At 39.1% G+C, this 20,478-nt stretch overlaps 1 protein-coding gene across 2 annotated transcripts; it reads right to left on the minus strand.

The window, feature by feature from the left end:
* Positions 1-2,615: 2,615 nt before the first annotated feature.
* Positions 2,616-20,089, minus strand: LOC111869693 (3'-5' exoribonuclease 1). 2 transcript variants are annotated; one of them, XM_023861399.2, is made up of 6 exons: positions 19,893-20,089; positions 18,412-18,695; positions 13,802-14,090; positions 9,935-10,018; positions 9,169-9,351; positions 2,616-3,863 (listed from the first exon to the last, which is right to left on the minus strand). In XM_023861399.2, the coding sequence occupies exons 2-6, from the start codon at positions 18,618-18,620 to the stop codon at positions 3,735-3,737; spliced, it is 894 nt and encodes a 297-aa protein (XP_023717167.1). In that variant the 5' UTR covers positions 18,621-18,695; positions 19,893-20,089; the 3' UTR covers positions 2,616-3,734. The 2 variants fall into 2 exon arrangements, with proteins under 2 accessions (XP_023717167.1, XP_023717161.1); XM_023861393.2 differs by lacking the exon at positions 19,893-20,089 and adding an exon at positions 19,401-19,629.
* Between the last annotated feature and the right edge of the window lie 389 nt (positions 20,090-20,478).

Raw genomic sequence — 20,478 nt, forward strand, 5'->3', positions numbered from 1 at the left:
GGAGAGTTTCGAAATGTGGTGTTGGAGAAGGATGGAGAAGATCAGTTGGACCGATTATGTGAGAAATGAAGAAGTGTTAATTAGAGTCAGTGAGCAGAGGAATATCCTACACGAAATAAGAAAATGGAAGGCTAATTGGATTCGTCATGTTTTACGCAGAAACTGCCTTCTAAAATAAGTTATTGAAGGAAAGATAGAGGGGCGGATAGAAGTGACAAGAAGACAAGGAAGAAGACGTAAGAAGATGCTGGATGACCTTGGGGAGAGAAGAGGATACTGTCATTTTAAGGAGAAAGCTGTAGATCGCATTAAGTGGAGGAATTGTTTTGGAAGAGACTTTGGACCTGTCGTCTGACAGATTACTGATGATGATGAATGGCATTCAGTATGAGAACGTATTGCTCTTTGTGACTGATGCCACAAGTTATATGATGAAAGCCAGTACTGCTCTTAAAGTTATATTTCCAAATATGACACATTTGACTTGCCTTGCCCATGGGTTGCACCGTGTTGCTGAAACAATTCGCGCAAATTTTCTGCTTGTTGACAAGTTGGTGTCTTCTGTGAACAAGGTATTTGTTAAAGTGCCATACAGAAAGAAGCCTTTAAAGCAGTAGAACCAAGCGTTCAACTTCCTCCAGAACCAATTTTAACGCACTGGGGCACATGGTTGTGTGCAGTGAGTTATCATACTGAACATTTAGAAACAGTTAGGAATGTCATGAATACATTTGATCCCAAAAATGCAGCATCAATTCAAATTAACCCAAGATGTACTAAAAAACGCAGAACTAGAAACTAATCTTTCCTATATATCTGCTCACTTCTCCCATCTTCCATCTGCAATGTCCTCACTGGAGGCAAGCAATAGCAATACTACTTTGTATCAGTTGTTAAGTGTGTTCAAAACCACTGTTTCCAAATTGAATTTGGTTCCTGTAAGACTTGAAGTAGTAAAGGAAAAAGTACACAGCACTGTTATATTTTAGCATCCTGTTGCACTGATTTATGTCAATGATTTATTCTGACCATCTTACAGTGCATACATTTATTCATCTTACTCTTCTCTCTTGCACTACATGTTTCAGCACTAAAGTGCCATCTTCAGACACACACACATACCCAGCAGGCCCAGCAGTATAACAGACGCAGTCACAGGAGCAAGACACAACACAAAACACAATACACACATGAAAGTGGGAAGAATACTCCGATAGAAGAAGATAGGTGTGACTCGCGTATTGAGATACGATATAAGGATGACAAATCCTGAACAGTTTTAATATTTAAAAATTATCATTATATATGAAGAATATATATTTTAGTCATTTTAGTATAAAGACAACAGGTCATGCAATGAAGTAGTTTGTCGTACATAGAAAAGCACCTGAAGATGGCACTTTTGTGCTGAAACATGTAGTGCAAGAGAGAAGAGTAAGGTGAATAAATGTATGCACTGTAAGACGGTCAGAATAAATCATGGATGTACACAGCATTATTTAAAAAAATCCAGGATATGAACAAATTTGTGAAATTGAAGAAATTTTAGCTGGTAAACATACTCAACTGCCAAGTAAAAAGTCACTAACAGTGGAGCAAATAGCGGCCTTTGTACATGCGCCCCTAAGTTACTGTGAGGTGGAAATAAGTTTTTCCCACTATGAGGACATCTTACACGACAACAGAAGGTGACTAACTATGGAAAACCTAAAACATTTAGTAACTGTGAACTGCAACAGACCATTGGTTTTTTAAATTTGTAATGAAATATGTTGGCTTTGTTGCGTGATCTGTATGTATTTAAGCATAGCTTTTTACTGCAAGTGAATCATTCAGTGATTACATAAAATTAACTTAAATATTGATTTGCTGGTCTTAAAATAATGAAAAAATCAATTTTAATATTTGGTATAAATTTTTATGTGCATATTTTGGAAGTTTATCATGCATAAATGCATACATATTTAAGGGATTATTAGGGTGTAAAAATCCCATCCCTAGTAATGACAAAGCAATCAATTTGATATTTCTAATGTTTGGGGAACTTTAAAACTCCATAAACAGCCACAATGAAACAGGCAGGCTTTCTTTCCTTGTTTTATAAAGAGACAGGTCTGAGGGATCATCATGTCTGTATGTCTTTCCACTTGCCTCCGATAACTTTCAAACAGCTGACAGATTATTCACAAAAATTAATGTGAACACTAAGACTACTCTGTGTATCATGAATACCAATATCACAGCTAGGTGAATTTGTGATGTGACAGTAATGCAAGTTAATGTAAGGTCCTGATATCTCTTATCACCACAGACCTTCAAAATATGTGCAACATTTGTTAAAATAATTCTCTTTTTAGAGTGTAAAATAATAATGTGGTGGTTGCACAAAATCCATATCTTTCAGCTTCCAGTTTCATAGCAACACTGAACCAGTTGGGTGCTAAGCATAATAACTTTCAGATTATAATAAGCCTTTGTATAAATTCTATATGAAACATTCTTTGCGAGTTCATTAGAAACATCTAGTAAATTAATATGATCAGAATTTCTATTAGTGGAAAATGCCAAAATATGATGATGATAAAAGATGACAATGATAGGAGCAACAACAATAATAACAACATCAACTCTTAATTTATTTATGTGCAAACTTAACAGCCCAGAGACCAACTACAAAGTGAGCATGAGAAAGAAGAAGAAAAAAGTCAAAACACTTATAAACAAAATACAAAATAAGGCTATCTTCATTACTGCTGAGGAAGTAAAATGTTTTGTGTTCAAATATCTTATGAGTCTAGTGTATTTCATGATATTAAGTCCAAATAATGTTGTCAGGATATGGAATAGGTTCTGGTTTCTTGTTAACATGAGGACCAATGCATCAAGTCAAGTCTACTGCAACAGTGGATATAAAGTTTATGCAACCAAGTCTGTTCAAAGTTATCAAGAAAAACTAGAATATAATCAAAGTATCTGTGAATCTGATTAGGAGTATATGTGACAATCCCTCCTAAGAGAATGCTGGAAGTCACTTTGCATATATCTATATCAATAAAACTGAGCACGATGGTGTAGTAGTTGTACTATAGACATATATCTGAAGGGTAAGCAGTTAGAATTTAACTGGGCAATTTCTCACAAGTTTCCTGACTCTCCAGGTCAATGCCATGATTTTACTATCAGATGACCCTCACCTTCCAAATCCTTACCTATTCATCACTTACTTTATCTTTCAATCTCAATCGACACTCCACAATCCTCATAGCATAAATAATGCCATTTAATAATCTACAAACTAATCACTATAGAAATGAACATTCATTAAAACTTGCTGATTTCTGCATTCATATAGTTCATTTCAAGCATGGCTTACAAAAAATACTTATTTTACATATCTGAACAATAAATACAGAAACATAACCATCAGAATCTACACAATAGCACATGCAGTCATATCTTTCTCAGTAAATATTCACAAGATTGAATAAATGTTCCAAATAAACATTTGTTGACCATATTATGAAAAATATCTTGTACTGTTTACATCTTGAGGAACAACGAACCTGCAAGTATCCACACTTGTAAAGAAGTTCATGGTTTAAACATTTCTTGACACAAAACAGTAAGATGATTTTGATGACACAAATTCCATTCCATTCCATGGAATCCTGTGTGTATCAGGCAAGGCAACAGGGATGGAATGAACCTAATTCAGTCTGCAGTACCACTTTCATTCAAGTGGAATCCTCATCAGAATCGCTAAATACAGTTGTCTGGTGGTCCCTTTGCCTGCGCTTCTGTTGCATCTTGTTGGCTGTGTTGTAAGGATTACTTGCAGTAACTGGTACTACCACACATTCTGGCTGAACAACAAATACATACACCTTGCATTAGGGCAAAATGTAGACACTGGATTTGAGTACAGTGATGGCACAAGGCGGTTTTTGGACCATCTGATACTTATGTTCACTGGCAAAATGTCAAATCATGTTTGTACACTAATTATATATACCTTCCAGTGTCCAAATTGGTAACTAATAACTGAACAAAAGGAGTTTTATTACTGTTCCATTGACATAAATGTTTGTATTGAATCGCTGTGCTTATGTATGCCGAACACAGTGACTGTGCAATCCTAGGCATGAAATGTCTTCGCCCACTCGGACGCTGGGATCATGGGTTCAAATCCCACTCAAGGCATGAGTGTCTGTGTTTCTTTTGTGTTTATGCTGTCCTGTGTAGGCATCAGGCTGATCCCCTGTCCAAGGAGTCCTATCAACTGGCTAAGATTAAGAAACTGAATTGAAATGAAGTGTTTCACAGATGCCCTATATTCCAAAGTGGAAGCAACAGGACTAGACAGATAGATAAGTAGATACTTATGTATTAATTACTACATATTTCGGCCTTACTGGTCATCCTCTGGTACATACAGTTCTTATAACTACCATTTTTCATCTCCTAGTCCTCTCTGCAACGGCCAGTGTTTACACAGTGGGAGTGCTTCATCAGGTTTTGAGATATGTTATGGTTATATAATGTCTCATTTATATAACAATAGACTATATAGAAAGTATAATTAAAAACTATAATATTAAAAGATGAATTATGGTGTCTTGTCTCTTGTATCTCATTTTCACCACAATACACTGGTGATGTTCAACAACGCAGATGTTGTTCTGTGTTCTTGCTGATGTTTGTGGAGTTTTCCTCTATGATCTATAATCTTCTGTCAGATTACAAAACACCAAGATCTGGACACTGAGAAAGGGGTGACTCCCTCCAAAATGAAAAAAGAAACAGGAAAAAAGCAGGAGCTGCTAATGTAGAAGTACCAGCCTCCCCAGCTAGATTGAGAGGGAGAGTGAGAGAAAGACAGAGGGAAAGAGAGAACCTGAACTGACAGGAAGTCTACCATGGAGCTGCTCGGGACGAGCATCCTTGAAGGGGGGGCGGATGTATTGCTCGGACAATGAACACCACAAAAAAATCAGAACATCTTGCAGGAAGACGTTGCAAGCAGGACCCCTCGGAAATTAAAGAAAGGTGACACACTGTTAGGCTGTTCAGGACAAACAGTTCTAAAGAGGCAGCAATGCGGCATGCCACCTAAAAGCCAGAATATCTGAACGGGCGTCCATTGCTAGACAACGGCTGTTAAAACATGTTTCCGAGAGAGCACATACAGAGACATCCACAGCATAGGTAGCAACTCCTAAAGAGATGTCTCCTAAGCAACATAGACAGATGTTTCCTACACAACAGAGGTGTCCTTTTCATGACAATGGAAGTAAACATTTATTCTCACAGCAATGGATGAATCATTTTCGTGACAATGGAGGGACTAACTGTTCGACTTGGTGTCCTCTAGTCGGTAGGCCAAGTGGTTATGAAACAGAGTGCGTGAACAGAGAGAAGTGAGAGCAGAGATCAGAGAAGACTGGAGCAGAGAGAAGACCAGATCAGAGGTCAGATCAGAGATGATGGACTAGTCAGATCACATCGTCTGCAAGAAGTTATGTCAGAGTGACTGTTGTTGTGATTGTAAACGAGTTATCCAATAAAACAGTTTTGTCTAATCCGGAATCCACAATTATTTGTCATGGACACCCGGACACGTGACAGTATTATTAATGTGTATTATAGGTTTGTGTGTTGGAAAGGGGTATATATATATATATATATATATATATNTAATCTTTGCCTTGTGTAGTGATGAGGCGTTGTAAAATAAGCCAAGAACCATCAGTAAATAAGTAAAATGAATAAGGAAGTTTTCACTGATTCGTTATTATAACTTGGTGCTTTTAATGAAGGATATTTGTAGATGATACTGTGACATATCTCCATCAAGTTCCAAAGCTTACGCGGCGGCTCGTGTTCGATCTCGGGTCAGGTCAGGTGGAATTTGTGGTGGAAAAAAGTGGCGCTGGGGCAGGTATTCTCGGAGTACTTTGGTTTCCCCTGCCAATCTTCATTCCACCAAATTCTCCATTATCATAATCACCCGGGGCAGGCTATAATAGGCCAATCAGTGGCCACCATGCCGAGTGGACCCAGCTGGACTCCACCCCCAACTAAGAAAAAAAAATTTAATTTTAATTTTTAGTTATAATGTTAATATTAATATATTTTATATAAAAAGAGACATTATATAAAATTTAAAAGCCTAATCAAGCACTCCCACTGTGTAAACAATAGCCAATATAGGGAGCTCTAACATATGAAAATAAAGGGTAAATATAAGAATCATATATACCTGACGATGACCAATAAGGCCAAAGTATGTTGTAATTAATACATAACATGCAATGAATCTATATAAGCAATTGTGTCAATGGGACAATAATATAATTTTCTCACATAATATGATGCTACAATACAATATTTTTAGTGAACAAAAGGAATGTGATTCAAAAAGTATCTCATGGCGAAAATAGACGCAGATAGGAACACTGACAAAGAGGATATGCTAAAAGAGGGCCAACCAAGAAAAAGCAGACATCATGCTGGTAAAATTAGATGCCTATCAAGAAAAGGCGGAGATCGGCCATAAGGTACTGCTGACCAGATTGGAGGCTGACAGACAGGCCGAGCGAAGAGAACGGAGGGAAATGATGATGTAAATGATGGACACCTGCCACAAGGAGATTGTGTCTGCATTTAAACCCGAGATAGAGGAAGAGACGATGGCCTGCTGAGAAATGACGAAGGCATGTCTAGAAGAAGAAAAGCCGGCCTCAGTGGACAAGAAACCTGTGGCAGCACAAGAAGAGGTCCCCATAGTGATACTGGTCAGAGTGACGATGGCCTGCCGAGAAATGGAGGCACGTCCAGAAGAAGAAGAGCCGGCCTCAGTGGACATGAAACCTGAGGCGGCAGAATGAGAGGTACCCGTAGAAGATGCCGAAGTAATGCTGATCGGAGAACCGAAGGAGAAAAGGCATAGGGACCGAAACCGGCGAAATATGAAGGATTCAACACGGGAAAATTGTGGACCCCAGAAGAAGTTGGCCATAGCCCGCAGAAGGACGAGCCGCTGTGTGGAAGTGGCACGACAGAAGAAAACCAGTAGGAAGGTGTCCCGCCGTGCAACAGTGGCATGGCGCAAGAGGAACATTTTCAGGAAATCTACAACCCAAGGGAAGTGTGGACCGTGGCACGAATTGGCTGCTGAAAGAAATATGACTAGCCATGCAACAGTGGCATGACTCAAGAGAGATATCCTCAGGACGAACAAGACCCAGGAAAAATGTCGACAGCGGAATGAACTGGCTGCTGAGAGAATCAGGAAGACCCGCCGTGCAGAAGTGGTACGGCGTAGGAGACACAGGGACAGGGACAATGCTCCAGCAAGATCCCAGAAAAGGCAAGCGCTCCAGAAGCGACGTCTAGTACACCAGGGAGACAACGGAAGACTAAGGAGCCGAAACATCAAAGAACCCATTCTTAGAAGCATGAAGACATTATATGAGGCCCTTGGACAAGCTCTCAAGTTGGAGGGCGTGAAGAGAACCATCTGGATTTCCAGTAGATTAAGAGAGGTGAGACACTGGACACTGTGGAGGGGTCGACCCCCTCCAAAACACGTTACAATACTTCAAGATGAAATATCAAATTTTGCACCAACCTTGATTCCAATCATTTTCTTTTGTAAACGAAATATTCTTTTACTGTTAGACAAATTACCCCCCAAAACTACTCCACACCTCATAACAGAGTGAACACAAGAGAATTAAATTGTTTTAAGTGTGTTAGTACTGCTAATGTGAAACATTAAATTGCATAACAAGCTCCTCTTAGCTTAGGAATCAGAATAATAATTCTGAATAATATTTTCTGTGCTTCTACAATTCATGGGATGATCATTATGACCAACATGCAGTCAATTTTCATTATCATTGTGACAGTTTCAAGACCCTCCAGCCACAGTGAAATGGGACATTACTGCTGTAATTTTTTTTTAATTCACTTTGTGGGGGGTGGAGTCCAATTGGGTCCACTCTGCACGGCGGCCACTGATTGGCCTATTGTAGCCTCCCCAGGGTGATTTTGATGATGGAGAATTTGGTGGAAAGAAGATGGGCAGGAGAAACCGAAGTATTCAGAGAAAACCCGCCCCAGCGCCACTTTGTCCACCACAAATCCCACTTGACCAGACCCGGGATCGAACCCGGGCCGCTGCGGTGGGAAGCCAACGACTAACCACTTGAGCTATGGTGCGGCCAACATTACTGCTGTAACTCTCACATCCACAAGTGCTTCAGAAAATCGAAAGGGCATGAAGACGGCACGTGGATGAGAGGTACTATCCATAAAAACATTCATGTGGAGTTCAGCTACAGGCTGTGAGTACACAACTGTTTTTCTTTTTGTTTTTGTTTTTTTTTTTTGGGGGGGGNGAGGTTGGGGTCATATATACTACATGCAGCAATTCATGTCTTAATTTTTAATAAATGGAAATCACACTTGCAATGATAACTTCTGTACAGATAGCACTGGTGTTCCAGAATAGGTTTCATATTCTCTGGACAAAACTGACAAAATGTAACATTTCTGTCAAAACAATGGACCAGTATTTAGTACGGAATAAGATTTTCATAATGTGTAAAAAAAAAGTCAGCATAATATGTATGTATAATGTCTAGCAGGATTCACAGGATGCTTTCCTAGTTCAGAATAGATTAAAACAAGGGGACACTTTAACCCACTACTTATTAAGTTTGCTCTTCACTATGTCGACACAGAAATCCAAGAATATCAGAGAGGGCTGGAATTCAATGGCCTATATCAAGTACTGGTCTATACTAATACAGTTAATTTGTTGTAGAAAAATATAAATAGCATAAAATATATTGCAGAAATTCTCCTACAATGCAGTGAAGTTATCAGTCCATGACCAAATATAGATAAAATGTTCACTTCAAAGAGAAGATAACATTAATATGCATACTGTGGCAATAGGTTGTGAGGATGGGATATAGATGAACTAGCTCAAAAGTGATTCCAATGGAAAGATTTCATATGACCAGTGTTAAACGTTCACATTATGCTACGGGAATGTTAGTTTTGGTTCAGTATAAAAATGTCACCAATTGTTCAAATGATATTCTATCACTAAGTCTATCTTCTAACAAAGAGAATGAGTACTTCATAAAAGAGGCTCACCTTGCCCACTTTTGACTTTGCTTCGAGAGCCAATAAATGAATGCGTTCATTGACCTGGATGGAGGCACCATCGCTAATCATTCGGAGAAGAACACGTGCAATGTTCCGAGCATCATCAAGCCCGCAATGTGGTCGCCCCTCAAAATCAAGTTCCAGGTGCTCAAGCATCATCTTCAAACTGAACTGAAAAGCAAATTAATTAATAACAAGACACTATGAAACAGCAAGGATCCACAAGAATGCAAGCCTCTCTTAGATTTTCTTGAACTCTCAACATACCTTTACTTTAGGAGGAGAAACATATGTGGACATGGCAGAGCCCAATAAAAAGGATTCATGTAAGCATGTCTGCTATGAATATAAATAAGGAATGTGCTTGATGTTTCTTGAGCAGATAATGGTTATTGAAGTGAGGAAGAAATTCCAATTCCATGTTGATATCCAGTGGTATGTAAAAACCTGAAACTGGGCCCTATTCTGAGACAGTTCAATTCACTTCAAATCTATACAAGCTCCTTCCCTACAGTCCACTTTAATATTATCCTCCATCTAAACCTATGTTTTACAACTAGTTTGATCCAATGTCATTTAAAAGCCAAAATTTTGTATGGAGAGTGGGCATAACACACACTGGCTAAACCATCATATTTGCATTAGTTCCCTCTATAAAATAAATAAATGAAAGAAAAAATTATTTTTCAAGTTCATGAATATTAATTTCAGTAATGGTCACTGTGATCCTAAGCAATGCCATAGTGATACACACCCTTCTGCACTTGTAGAAGTTGCTGAATGCCTTTCTGATGTTTATCCACTTCTTGGCAAACTTTGGATATGGCAGCCCAGAGATCTGTGAACAACAGTATCTAAGTTAAGCAACAAGTGCCGCTGCATCAAGTAGTCTCATTATAATATTTCGCATTTTGATACAATGTTTAACTCAAACTAAATGTAAACCTGTCATTGCACAGTTCCTGTGTGCAATCATATTCACAATGACAATTACTCAGGTTAATAATTTTCCTCACCTAATGCAGTAAAATTCAAAATGACACCAAACCTCATGAATAACCAAGAAGACTCTATAACTTCAATGACACCCCTTAATATAGGAGCCATGATAAACTTAATCATAGCAATGTCAATAATTAACAATACATGAAGAAGAAATTATATAAACTATATCCTTCTACACATATACAGAAGTTTTGCAACAGTGAGTGAAAAGCTCTGAAATTACACAATTTCAGGTTACTTTAGCAATGAACTGTCAAGTGTTAATGTGTTGCAGCAACATAAGCTGTGTATGTTATGAACAAGGAGGGACTCCTCTGTTTCAGTGCATTGTTCTGCTCTATGAGAACTGATAACATTTTGATGTCAATATGTGAAGTGTAGTTAGTATTTATCACAGAATGTGACTTAGTTTATGAAGATCTGAAAGGTTTATTTCCTTTCCAGAACATGCACAAACAAGATATCCATACAGACTAGTTCAATATATTCAGATTATGGACATACACTATCCTCACATTTCTTTAAATTAATGATGCATGCCCATAAGTTGTTGCTGTTGTTGAAAAGCAATGTTGTTTTATTCTAAATATACATGAATCACATAACCCTCTGTTTTTTTATTGCTAGTGGGGTGGGACGAAGTCCCTTGTACTGCGGCCACTTCTGGCCTATTGTACCAGCCCCAGATTATAGGTGAGGGTGATTGTAGAGCAATTGGTGGAATGAAGATTGGCAGGGGAAACCGAAGTACTTGGAGAAAACCTGCCCCAGTGCCACTTTGTCTACCACAAATCCCACTTGACCAGACCCGGGATTGAACACGGACCTCCGCAGTGGGAAGCCAGTGACTAACCACTTGAGCTATGTTGCGGCCCTAACCCTCTTATTACAACAAACCTCCAAAACTTTTCTAAATAGTTCCATCCTAAGTTGCATTTGTAGTTATTCTAATAAGGAATGGCTTTCTCTGGAATCGACCTGTCATACTTGCTTCTCACAAATTAGTAATAGCAGGAAAAATCTTCAAACACAGATAAACTGGTTAATTCTTAACAGTCAAATTTTTACTTGGAGCTTACACCTTTAAAAATTCAATAAATACAACTTATTTTCTGAAGCATTACATTTCAGACATTTAAGGGCATTTAAGAAACCAGGCCATTAGCTAGTATATCAGAATCTTAATTCCATCTCTTAAATGTTAAAGACATGATATATTCAAAGTATGATAACTGTAAGGAAATACAGTAAATGAACATCACTACATGCTGACATCGATTATGATAATATTACAGTATTTATTGCTGTGATTATGATTGTAAATGGTGGGTTTGGTGTGTTATTCACAGAAGAAGAAAGAGACATACTGAAGATAGTGTTCCTATACCCTAATGGGCCCTTACAATCATAAACATACCCTACAAGACTGGACATCCTCCAAGTCTCTAGCAAGACATTGTGATGAAAGTTGCCTTGTGCACTGCTACAGGAAGAACTTACACTATCAGAAATGAGGTGAATGACAAGTCAACAAAATACACATTTTTTTTTCATAAATTACAAGCTCAGTGCTAGACTACTTAACTACAAGTGTTTTCTTCTAACATGCTGATCTCAATAAATCATTAAAGTTAAGCACAGAACAAAATTCTACAATATGCACATTAGCACCATTAACAACACAAGAGGTTCTGGGAAGAACTAACTGCCTACTTACCTTTGACACAACACAGACTACACAGAAAATGACATGTTCAACAATTCTTCCATTGTTGTGTGCATATTCTTTGCCATTGTAATGTTTCTACTGAGCTATTGCCTAGCAACAATAGGTGGATATACAGGGTGCCCTAGGAGGAATGGACCAAACTTCGGGAGGGTGTTGCTTATGTTAAAGTATGCCGATATAACCCAAAACACCTATGTCCAAAGTTGAACGGTTACGGAGACAATGGCCAGAGAAGTGTGAAACTTTGACCGGTGTTACACACTTGTTGATTACAAAATACATATTAAAACTGGCAGGAATATGTGGATTCTGTAATGTTAATAATGTATGTAACATCAAACTAACTTGTGAGTGACGTGAAGCCATAAAATTGAAGTACAAAATACTCGCTCGCCATGTCATAATTGTCCTTAGGGTTTCCAAGCACTATACATGACACATGACTGGCAAGCACTGACGTAATATGGCTGGCGGCGCATACGGGTATAAACAGACTACATAACTGTATTAAACGTACATTGACGGAAAATCTCTTTTGGAATTTCGTTTCCATTATCTCATGTGGATTATTATGGAACCACGTATGCACATTTCGTAAATTATTTACACCATCCAGGGTAAAAGACGCCTCATCACTGAATAAAATGACGCTTAACAGTTCNTTGCAAGAGAACCAGTATCATGCAATGTCTGGTTAATTCGCGTAAATACACTTCGAGATGGAATCCTTCAATCGGGAAAACACCTTTGGTATTCTTCAACAGCAGCACGTGCATTGCCACCGCAAAATCCACACACAAAATGCATATCACAATATTCCACGTGTGAAAACACACGAGGCATTTCAGCAACTCATCACACAACTAATTTACCACCCATTCAGGACCCCGCCGCAACGTAATCTGTACGCTCTGTAGGTAGCGCATGAGCTTACGGTTGTGTGACTCACAGCACTCAAGGACAAATAGATAAGGGTCTCAGCTGACAGGTACTATAGTGCGTGGACCTGCCAGAAGACCACACTTTTCTCGGGCCATTATCTCCGTAACCGTTCAACTTTGGACATAGGTGTTTTGGGTTATATTGGCATACTTTAACATAAGGAACACCCTCCCAAAGTTTGGTCCATTCCTCCTGGGACATCCTGTATATACAGACACAAAAACTGATGGGAGGGATTTATAAGTATACTGCTGAGAATGGCTCAGGTGCCATGATATACATATCAGGTTCCATAAAGACTAGTTCAGGCATTCAGAGATACAGAGACAGCATGGTGATCTCATAAACTTTCTTCTGTCTTTACAAAATAAGACAGAAGACTAAAAACATTCAGTAATTCTCAATGTACTGTCAATTTCACCTCCAAATTTACAGCGTATGTTGACCCACCATCTTTTCTTTCCCCCCAGAATTTTGAAATTGTTGGTTTTTTTAATTTATGATTAAAGTGTATCTTTAAGGGCTTTGAACAGTTCTGTGCTAATGCAGCAGTACAACAGGTTATTTTAAAGCTTACTTCATGACCTTTAAGATAAGCCCAAAGTGAACTTTGTATATTAAGTAGAACCAAAGTTACAACAAAATTTGTGATCATTTGTAAGTCAAATCTCATAGTTATTTTAAATTTGGAAATGGCAATAATTTAAAAAAACGTTTAAAAAGACATACAACATTTTCCATACATACATTTCTGATTTGTGACAGCCTGTATACCAAATTTCATTGAAATCAGAAAATGTAAGGTTGAAAAAATACTTCAGTGTGTTGATCTGATATGGAATAGCCCACAATTCAATGGTATTTATAATTCATTCACATGCCTCTTGGCAAATATATTACAGTAGACTGTGATCACTTCTTTATGACTCACAACTGCAGTGATACCTTGCATTGACCGTACAGGAAGCGTCCCATATCCCAGGGTCCATCAGTCACCACAGTGAACTTGTGTTTTGACCCTAGCTTGTGTTTGGTGAGCCAAGCTTCAAAGTCTTTCACCACCTGTGGGAAGGTGTCAGCTGTATCCACATCCTCCTGGGTGATGCCTGTCAATTCCTTGCAAAACCCAGAGAGTGTTGAGTTTAGTACAGGGCGGCAGTATGCCTGGAAGTGATCTATTACTTGTTGCAGCTCTGTGCTGACAAGTACAGCCGGGAATTCAATGATTTCATGCCTGTGAAGATAATCCAAAATTCTCAGTTCCTATATTTTTATAATGGGCTGTAATTTGTAACAATAATAAGAACAAGACAAAAACATCAGCAGTAGCAATAATCAATTCCTTTTCTCCACACTATAACTGCAAAATGAACCCATCTCCATTCATGATCCCCTCTCCTCACACAGTCAGTTCAGCATGCTTAAAAAACTGTTAACAATTCTAGTTTCCATATTCATCTGTCATCAGCCCCCTAAGATGGATGATAATCCTGACCAGGCAGAACATTTTGACACCCTGTCTTTAAGTCTGGTACCATGTAGAGAGTAGGGAAGTTAAGTTTTTTAGTCTTTCTATTCATCATGGTTGTATGAAATGTGTGCTACTAGAAACAGAAAATACTGGTTTATAAAGCATACAAATGCACAAGTACTTGCTTAGAATAATTAAAAAAATACTGGGCTGACTATGTGCAACTATGTTAAAAGTAAGAATTCAAAGAAAATGCAGGTCAGGCAGTGAGTGAGACTGCTGAAACTACAGGCATTCAAAGAACTTCAATTTGTACATAAAGCATACTGTCTCTAAAATAAACTGCATAATTAGGTTGTGTAGATCTTCATCACATATGATTAAACAATTTTCTATGTCAGACTGAGAGCAAGGTTAGAGAGGCCTGCTTCAAAACATTACTGCGTACTGGCCACATGCTTAACATATGACCTGTAATATACAGGGTTATTAAAAAAGAATGAACTGATTTTATTATGCAATATTTTATTAAAGGAAAGTAATACAAAACTCCAGCCAAGTCACAAGTATTCTACTCGCAATCAACTTTTATTTCCTGTCTTACAAGTGTTCAACCTGGCCACCACCTGCAGCACGGGCAACATCAATGCGATAAGAGAATTCCTCCCAGGCACGTATCAGCATATCACGATGCACTGAGTTAATCGCTGTTGTTATTCGACGTTTAAGGTCACTGAGGTTAGTGGGTAGCAGTGGAACATAAACGTGATCTTTTACATATCCCCACAAGAAGAAATCACACACGGTGAGGTCTGGGGATCTCGCAGGCCAAACACAAAGAGCAAGGTCTTGGGCCCCCTTCCAACAAATCCATCGCTGGGGATCTTTTTCAATTAAAAAAGCTCGGACCATCAGGTGCCAATGGGGCGGTGCTCCATCTTGTTGAAAAATTAGGTCATGTGAATCTGCTTGCAGTGAAGTGAAGAGCCAGTTTTGGAGCATATCGAGATAGGTTTGTCCTGTAACAGTGTTTCCTTCAAAGAAAAAGGGACCATAAACCTTGTCCTGAGACAAAGCACAGAAGACATTCACCTTAGGGGAATCTCTTTCATGCTCAACTGTTTCATGTGGGTGCTCTGTTCCCCAAATACACACACTGTGACAATTGACTGTGCCGCTCAAGTGAAAAGTCGCTTCATCACTAAAAATTAAACATGAAATGAAGGTTTTGTCTTCCATCATCTCCAGTATCGAATCGCAAAATTCCATCCGCTTCCTTTTGTCGTCACTGGTAAGTGCCTGAATGAGCTGCAATCTATATGGTTTCAAATGCAGATGTACTGTTAGCGCAGGCCAGACAGTGGATTGAGGGATCGCAAGCTCACGGCTAGCTCAATTTGTTGACTTCCGCAGGCTCCTCTCAAATGCAGCACGGATTCTCGCCACTTGTTCCTTCAAGACTCGTGGTCGTCCTGGACTTTTTCCTTTACACAGACACGCTCTCTCTTGAAACTGTCGAAACCAGAGTCGAATGTTCTTAGGACAGGGCGGATTAATGCCGAATCACCTTCGAAAAGCACGCTGCACCGTGACAACCGAATCTGTTTTCACAAACTCGAGAACACAGAACGCCTTTTGCTGAGGACTCGCCATTCCGAGGGTAAACGAACAACTGAACGTCGCCAGAACAACGACGTGACTTCAGCGCCCCTGTGGCAGCCATTCAGAACTTAGATAACTCCTCTTTCAAATGGTCACTGACTCATTCCATGACAATGCTTGAGAACTGAAGCAATTCGTCATGAAATCAGTTCATTCTTTTTGAATAACCCTGTATATAGGCAGCCTGCATTATCCAGGTATATGTTAAAATGGTGGTGTTATATGAGCTATGGTCTATTTTTAACATCCAGACAAGTTAAACGCTTCAGTGACAAAGCTATACGCTACAAGCATACAGACTGTCCATTGATTTTTTTTATCACAGCTTCAGAGAGTGTCTTTCTGCATGAAAAATATCACACTGTAGCATGTAGACATATTAATGGGTAACAACCATGAAATAAGCAATGAAACAACATCTGCTGCTAGGCAACATATTTCTAATAAGCTATCGCAAGACACATGTTCCCATGGAAACAATTGGAGTATAACAATAAACGTTTTCTACATGGTCCATGCCGAGGGGTTATCAATGGGACAAGTTTAGAAGTTAATCAGTTGTTGGGGAGTCTGTGAAGGGAAGACTTAATCAATGCAATTGTGAGCCAGTGAGCAATGAAGTGAGCACAGAAGCTGAAGAATCTCCACTGTTAGAATCTGTTACCAGATATCAACTGGTGAAGACACAGCAGACTGAAAAAGCTTTGCGTGTGCTGTGGTGATTTGTAAAGTGTGGAGAGCAGCAATGGCGCTTTAATTAAGTGCAGTCATGAGTTGTGTGTTAAAGTGGTCATTAAACCAACCTCCAATCCAAAACCCCATTGACAGTCACTCTACCACGTGACAATATTAACATGGGTCGCATTTTCAGCAGTTTCAGGTCTGGGGGTACTTAAAATGAAGCTTAACTTGAAGGAGTCTGTTGTTGGAATAAACAGTTTTATTGGGAACAAGATAAAATGATTACATTGTATAGCAACAGCTAAAAATGTCTGCTGTTGGCTTGGATGCTCGACCTGATTCACTTCACTAGGAAGTGTGTAACTGTGTGAGAAATTACAGAATTATTAGAGTGCCTTGTGGTTATAAAAATTCGGTGAAGTAGTTCATCTCTAGTGTCGACCTTGCATTCATACACCACATCTCTCATGTGACCCTATACAAAGCAGTCTAAGATGCTGAGATCAGGTGAATATGATGGCCAATTCAACATGCTTTCATAGCTGATCCATTGGCCAAGGGAAATGTTCATCCAGATACTGCATTACATTCCTACTAAAATGTGGCAGTGCTCTGTCATGCTGGTAGTACATTTGCAGTCATGTTCACAGAGCAAAATTTTCTAGGAGGACTGGCAATTCATTTCACAAAATTCTGCATAAATGTCACCTATCAGACATTGCACATGTGCTACATTTCACTAACCATAGCTTCAGAACTGCTGAGAATAAGACCCATGTTGACATAACATTTTCCACTATATGACAGAAAAGAATCACCCTCTGAAGCTATGAGGCAACCTGTATATGGATCACAAAGTATGATGACATACTTAAAGAAAAGTCCAGAAAGTCCAAGCAACTCAACATATCCAAGAAATGAGTTGATCCTACGCAGATCTTTAACATTCTTCAGTTAATTTTATCATCATTAAATATTCTTAACACCCTAATTCAGACCTGCGACAGCAACACTTTTGGCTAATTATATATAGTATGAGTCTGGATATAATTAAAATGTCCCAACATTTGTAAATATAACATCCAGCACTGTTCACTTTAAATCATGTGACAGTCCATCTTGTCTAAACGCACTAATATTACACTTGTTGTGAGAGAGATGAACATTCCTCACAAACAATGCAATGGCCATACTGAACACACAAATTATATGCAAAGGAAAATCAAGAAGGAAAATTTGGTCATTTTAGTAAACTTAAAGAAGTTACTTGAAAAAGTGAAGGTGAGTGGAAGTTCTTAGAATTTGCTACTAGGCTGATGACAGTGTATTTATTTATGCATCATTAAATGACCCCATTAATATCTCAGACTATACAGTGTCAAATGGTAAGATGACTATTGAACAGTGAGCTGAAAAAGATGCTGAGGAAAGAAATCACAATCTAACATGAGGCATTCTTCCAGTTATTTTCTGAAGTAATTTACAGAAATCACAAATTCCTGAATCAGAATAGTTATGTCTAGTTGAGATAACAGTGTAGACCGAATTCATTAGGGGCTGAATAGAAATCTGTCTTCTACATAAGCAATTTACTCCCACCATTCAATGAGCACACAGAGCTAACAAAATGAACTTGCTCCTGCTCAAATTCATTGCATTCTTTGGACACTCTCTCTCTCTCTCTTACTTGTGGTGCTCCCTGCACTACACAGTATTTATACAACAAATGATCAAATCTTACTGGTAATCTGGAACATTGGTCTCCTGACATGTTGCCTCAAAGTCAACAATCACATAGTACGGTGAAAGCTTGCTGGCTGTAAAAAGGTTGGCACTAGTTAGCTTCTTCTTCTTGTAATAGTTTTTAAGTCGCTTCTTTAAAACATCACAGTTTCCTTCAGTGCTCAACTTCAGCTCTTTCAGCTTTGACACTACTGCAGCCTTGCTCATCTGGTTGATGCGTCCATTCAACTTGGCTAGTTCCTTGTAAACAGAATTGCTGAATGGGGAGCTCTCTCCTTTGTGCTGCAAACAGAATATGGAGTGCATACCACTTGCTACAGAGCTCATGAGTTGGAACTACATATAACAGTATGAGCACAACATTGCGCTGCCTCTTTCCTTTAATTCCCCCTTTAACTTTGTCTCATTACTTCATAATTTCTCCCTGCCCAGTACTGCCCTTATTTTGTTTAGGTGAAATTAGGATTACGAAGATTAGAATGATGTGTCAGGTTTACCTCATCCTTCCTGGTAGTAAATAATTCATCACTATGCTAAAATTGATGAAGAGTTTGGAGATCATACAGGCCGTCCTGCTTTAGTCTTATTTTTACAATAGCTACAATAGTAACTGAGAACACCTAACATGTACCTCAGCACCTTTTGTATCACAAAGTGAACACTTCTATGTTTCAAGGACTTAGAAAAAATCTTGGCCAAATGCTTTCTTTATCCCACCCAAATACATTATGGGCTATTACTAGGACGCTTTCGAAATCATTTAAGGTTGTGACATATACTCGTAAAGTCCTCATGGCGATAATTATAAAGATTAATGCCGTCCAAGATATGGCATCGTGTAATTTGACTGACAGGTACCAACGTTCCGGAAGAACCTGCTACCTCCGCTTTCAGTGTTCTTCTGCCAAACTATGCGGTATCTCTCCCTATACGACAGACACATTCACATTTAAGGTTAGGTATGTTTCATTAATATTCATTACATACCTCTTCATCTACAGCAGTCGATTCTGCCATTATTGACGTTAACGATTTATTTTTTGTAAGTCTACTGAATAACTAACTTGAAAGACAGTTAAGGAATATATGCAAGACATGGCTTGCAACCGCAGTTTTGACCCGCTCTGAAAACCATTTCCTGAAAACGCCAACCTGAACACGGGCGTGCGACTCAATGCCGTCGACTCGTCGACTCCAGCCCCTTGATGATATAGAGCATATAGAGCATATAGAGGGTAGAGTAGTGTTGTGGTGACGTCAGGGGGCAGCAGCTGAGTTTCCACGGGATACCAATTTGATTCGCGTTTGTTTGGCAGTTAGCTTGCAGGAGTGTAGTAGTGGTGGAGTGCTCGAGTGAACTTAACCGATTTTAACAGACTGTGGGAATCTCCAAACTGTACTGGTGCAATTAATGGGAAGCACTGTGAAATAATTTGTCCAGCCAATTTTAAGAGAAAACATAAGAACATAATAAAATACCTTCCATCCCAAGTTTTACTGCAATTTCATTCCATGTTTTCTTCGCTGTCGCCCTGCTTTTGTACAACGGATGGCGAGAGAGCCAGATTTCAGGTTTTCCTTGAACTTCCGAAATTATCTCCTCAAAAGACTTCTTCCAAACTCAAACGCTCCAAACGCTACTGAAACACAAACTGGCTTGACCTGCACGCTGCACGCACCGCTGCACTTAGGCCCTTAGGCCGTACCCTTAACGCCCTTAACCCCCTTAACTGAGGGGCCAATAAAGAGGGAATGTGTATGTGCTGCCATCTAGTTCTGTTGAGCTGGTGATGCTGACGCACCCTCAATGGCGCGAGTCACAAGAAAATTGTGCTTGAGGATACGCCAGCTTGTGCTGGTATTGAACAAACATGTAAAATGTCTTCAGAAAGTGTGAGCCCCCAGAACAAACATTTAAACCTCTTTATCAGAGACACCACCGTCAAGGACGTTCGTTTCGCCAACAGGTAACGCGCCAGTTCTGCACGTTCTAAACAAAGAGAATGAGGACCCCCAACACCACTGTTGTTAAAAAAGAAGAGACCGAATCAGCAAGCAATCCTAC

This window comes from Cryptotermes secundus, unplaced genomic scaffold (genome assembly GCF_002891405.2).
Source record: "Cryptotermes secundus unplaced genomic scaffold, Csec_1.0 scaffold847, whole genome shotgun sequence".
Taxonomy (NCBI): domain Eukaryota; kingdom Metazoa; phylum Arthropoda; class Insecta; order Blattodea; family Kalotermitidae; genus Cryptotermes; species Cryptotermes secundus.

Bases quoted from the DNA above. Each gene is read 5' to 3' on its own strand.
- LOC111869693 (XM_023861393.2), bottom strand. From the start codon at position 19,430: ATGGCAGAATCGACTGCTGTAGATGAAGAG. The intron at 14,091-18,411 runs GTAAGATTTGAT...TTATCTTCACAG, and splicing joins ACCAATGTTCCAGATTACCA to GCATGAAATCATTGAATTCC. The intron at 10,019-13,801 runs GTATCACTGCAG...TGTTGTTCACAG, and splicing joins TCCTGTACGGTCAATGCAAG to ATCTCTGGGCTGCCATATCC.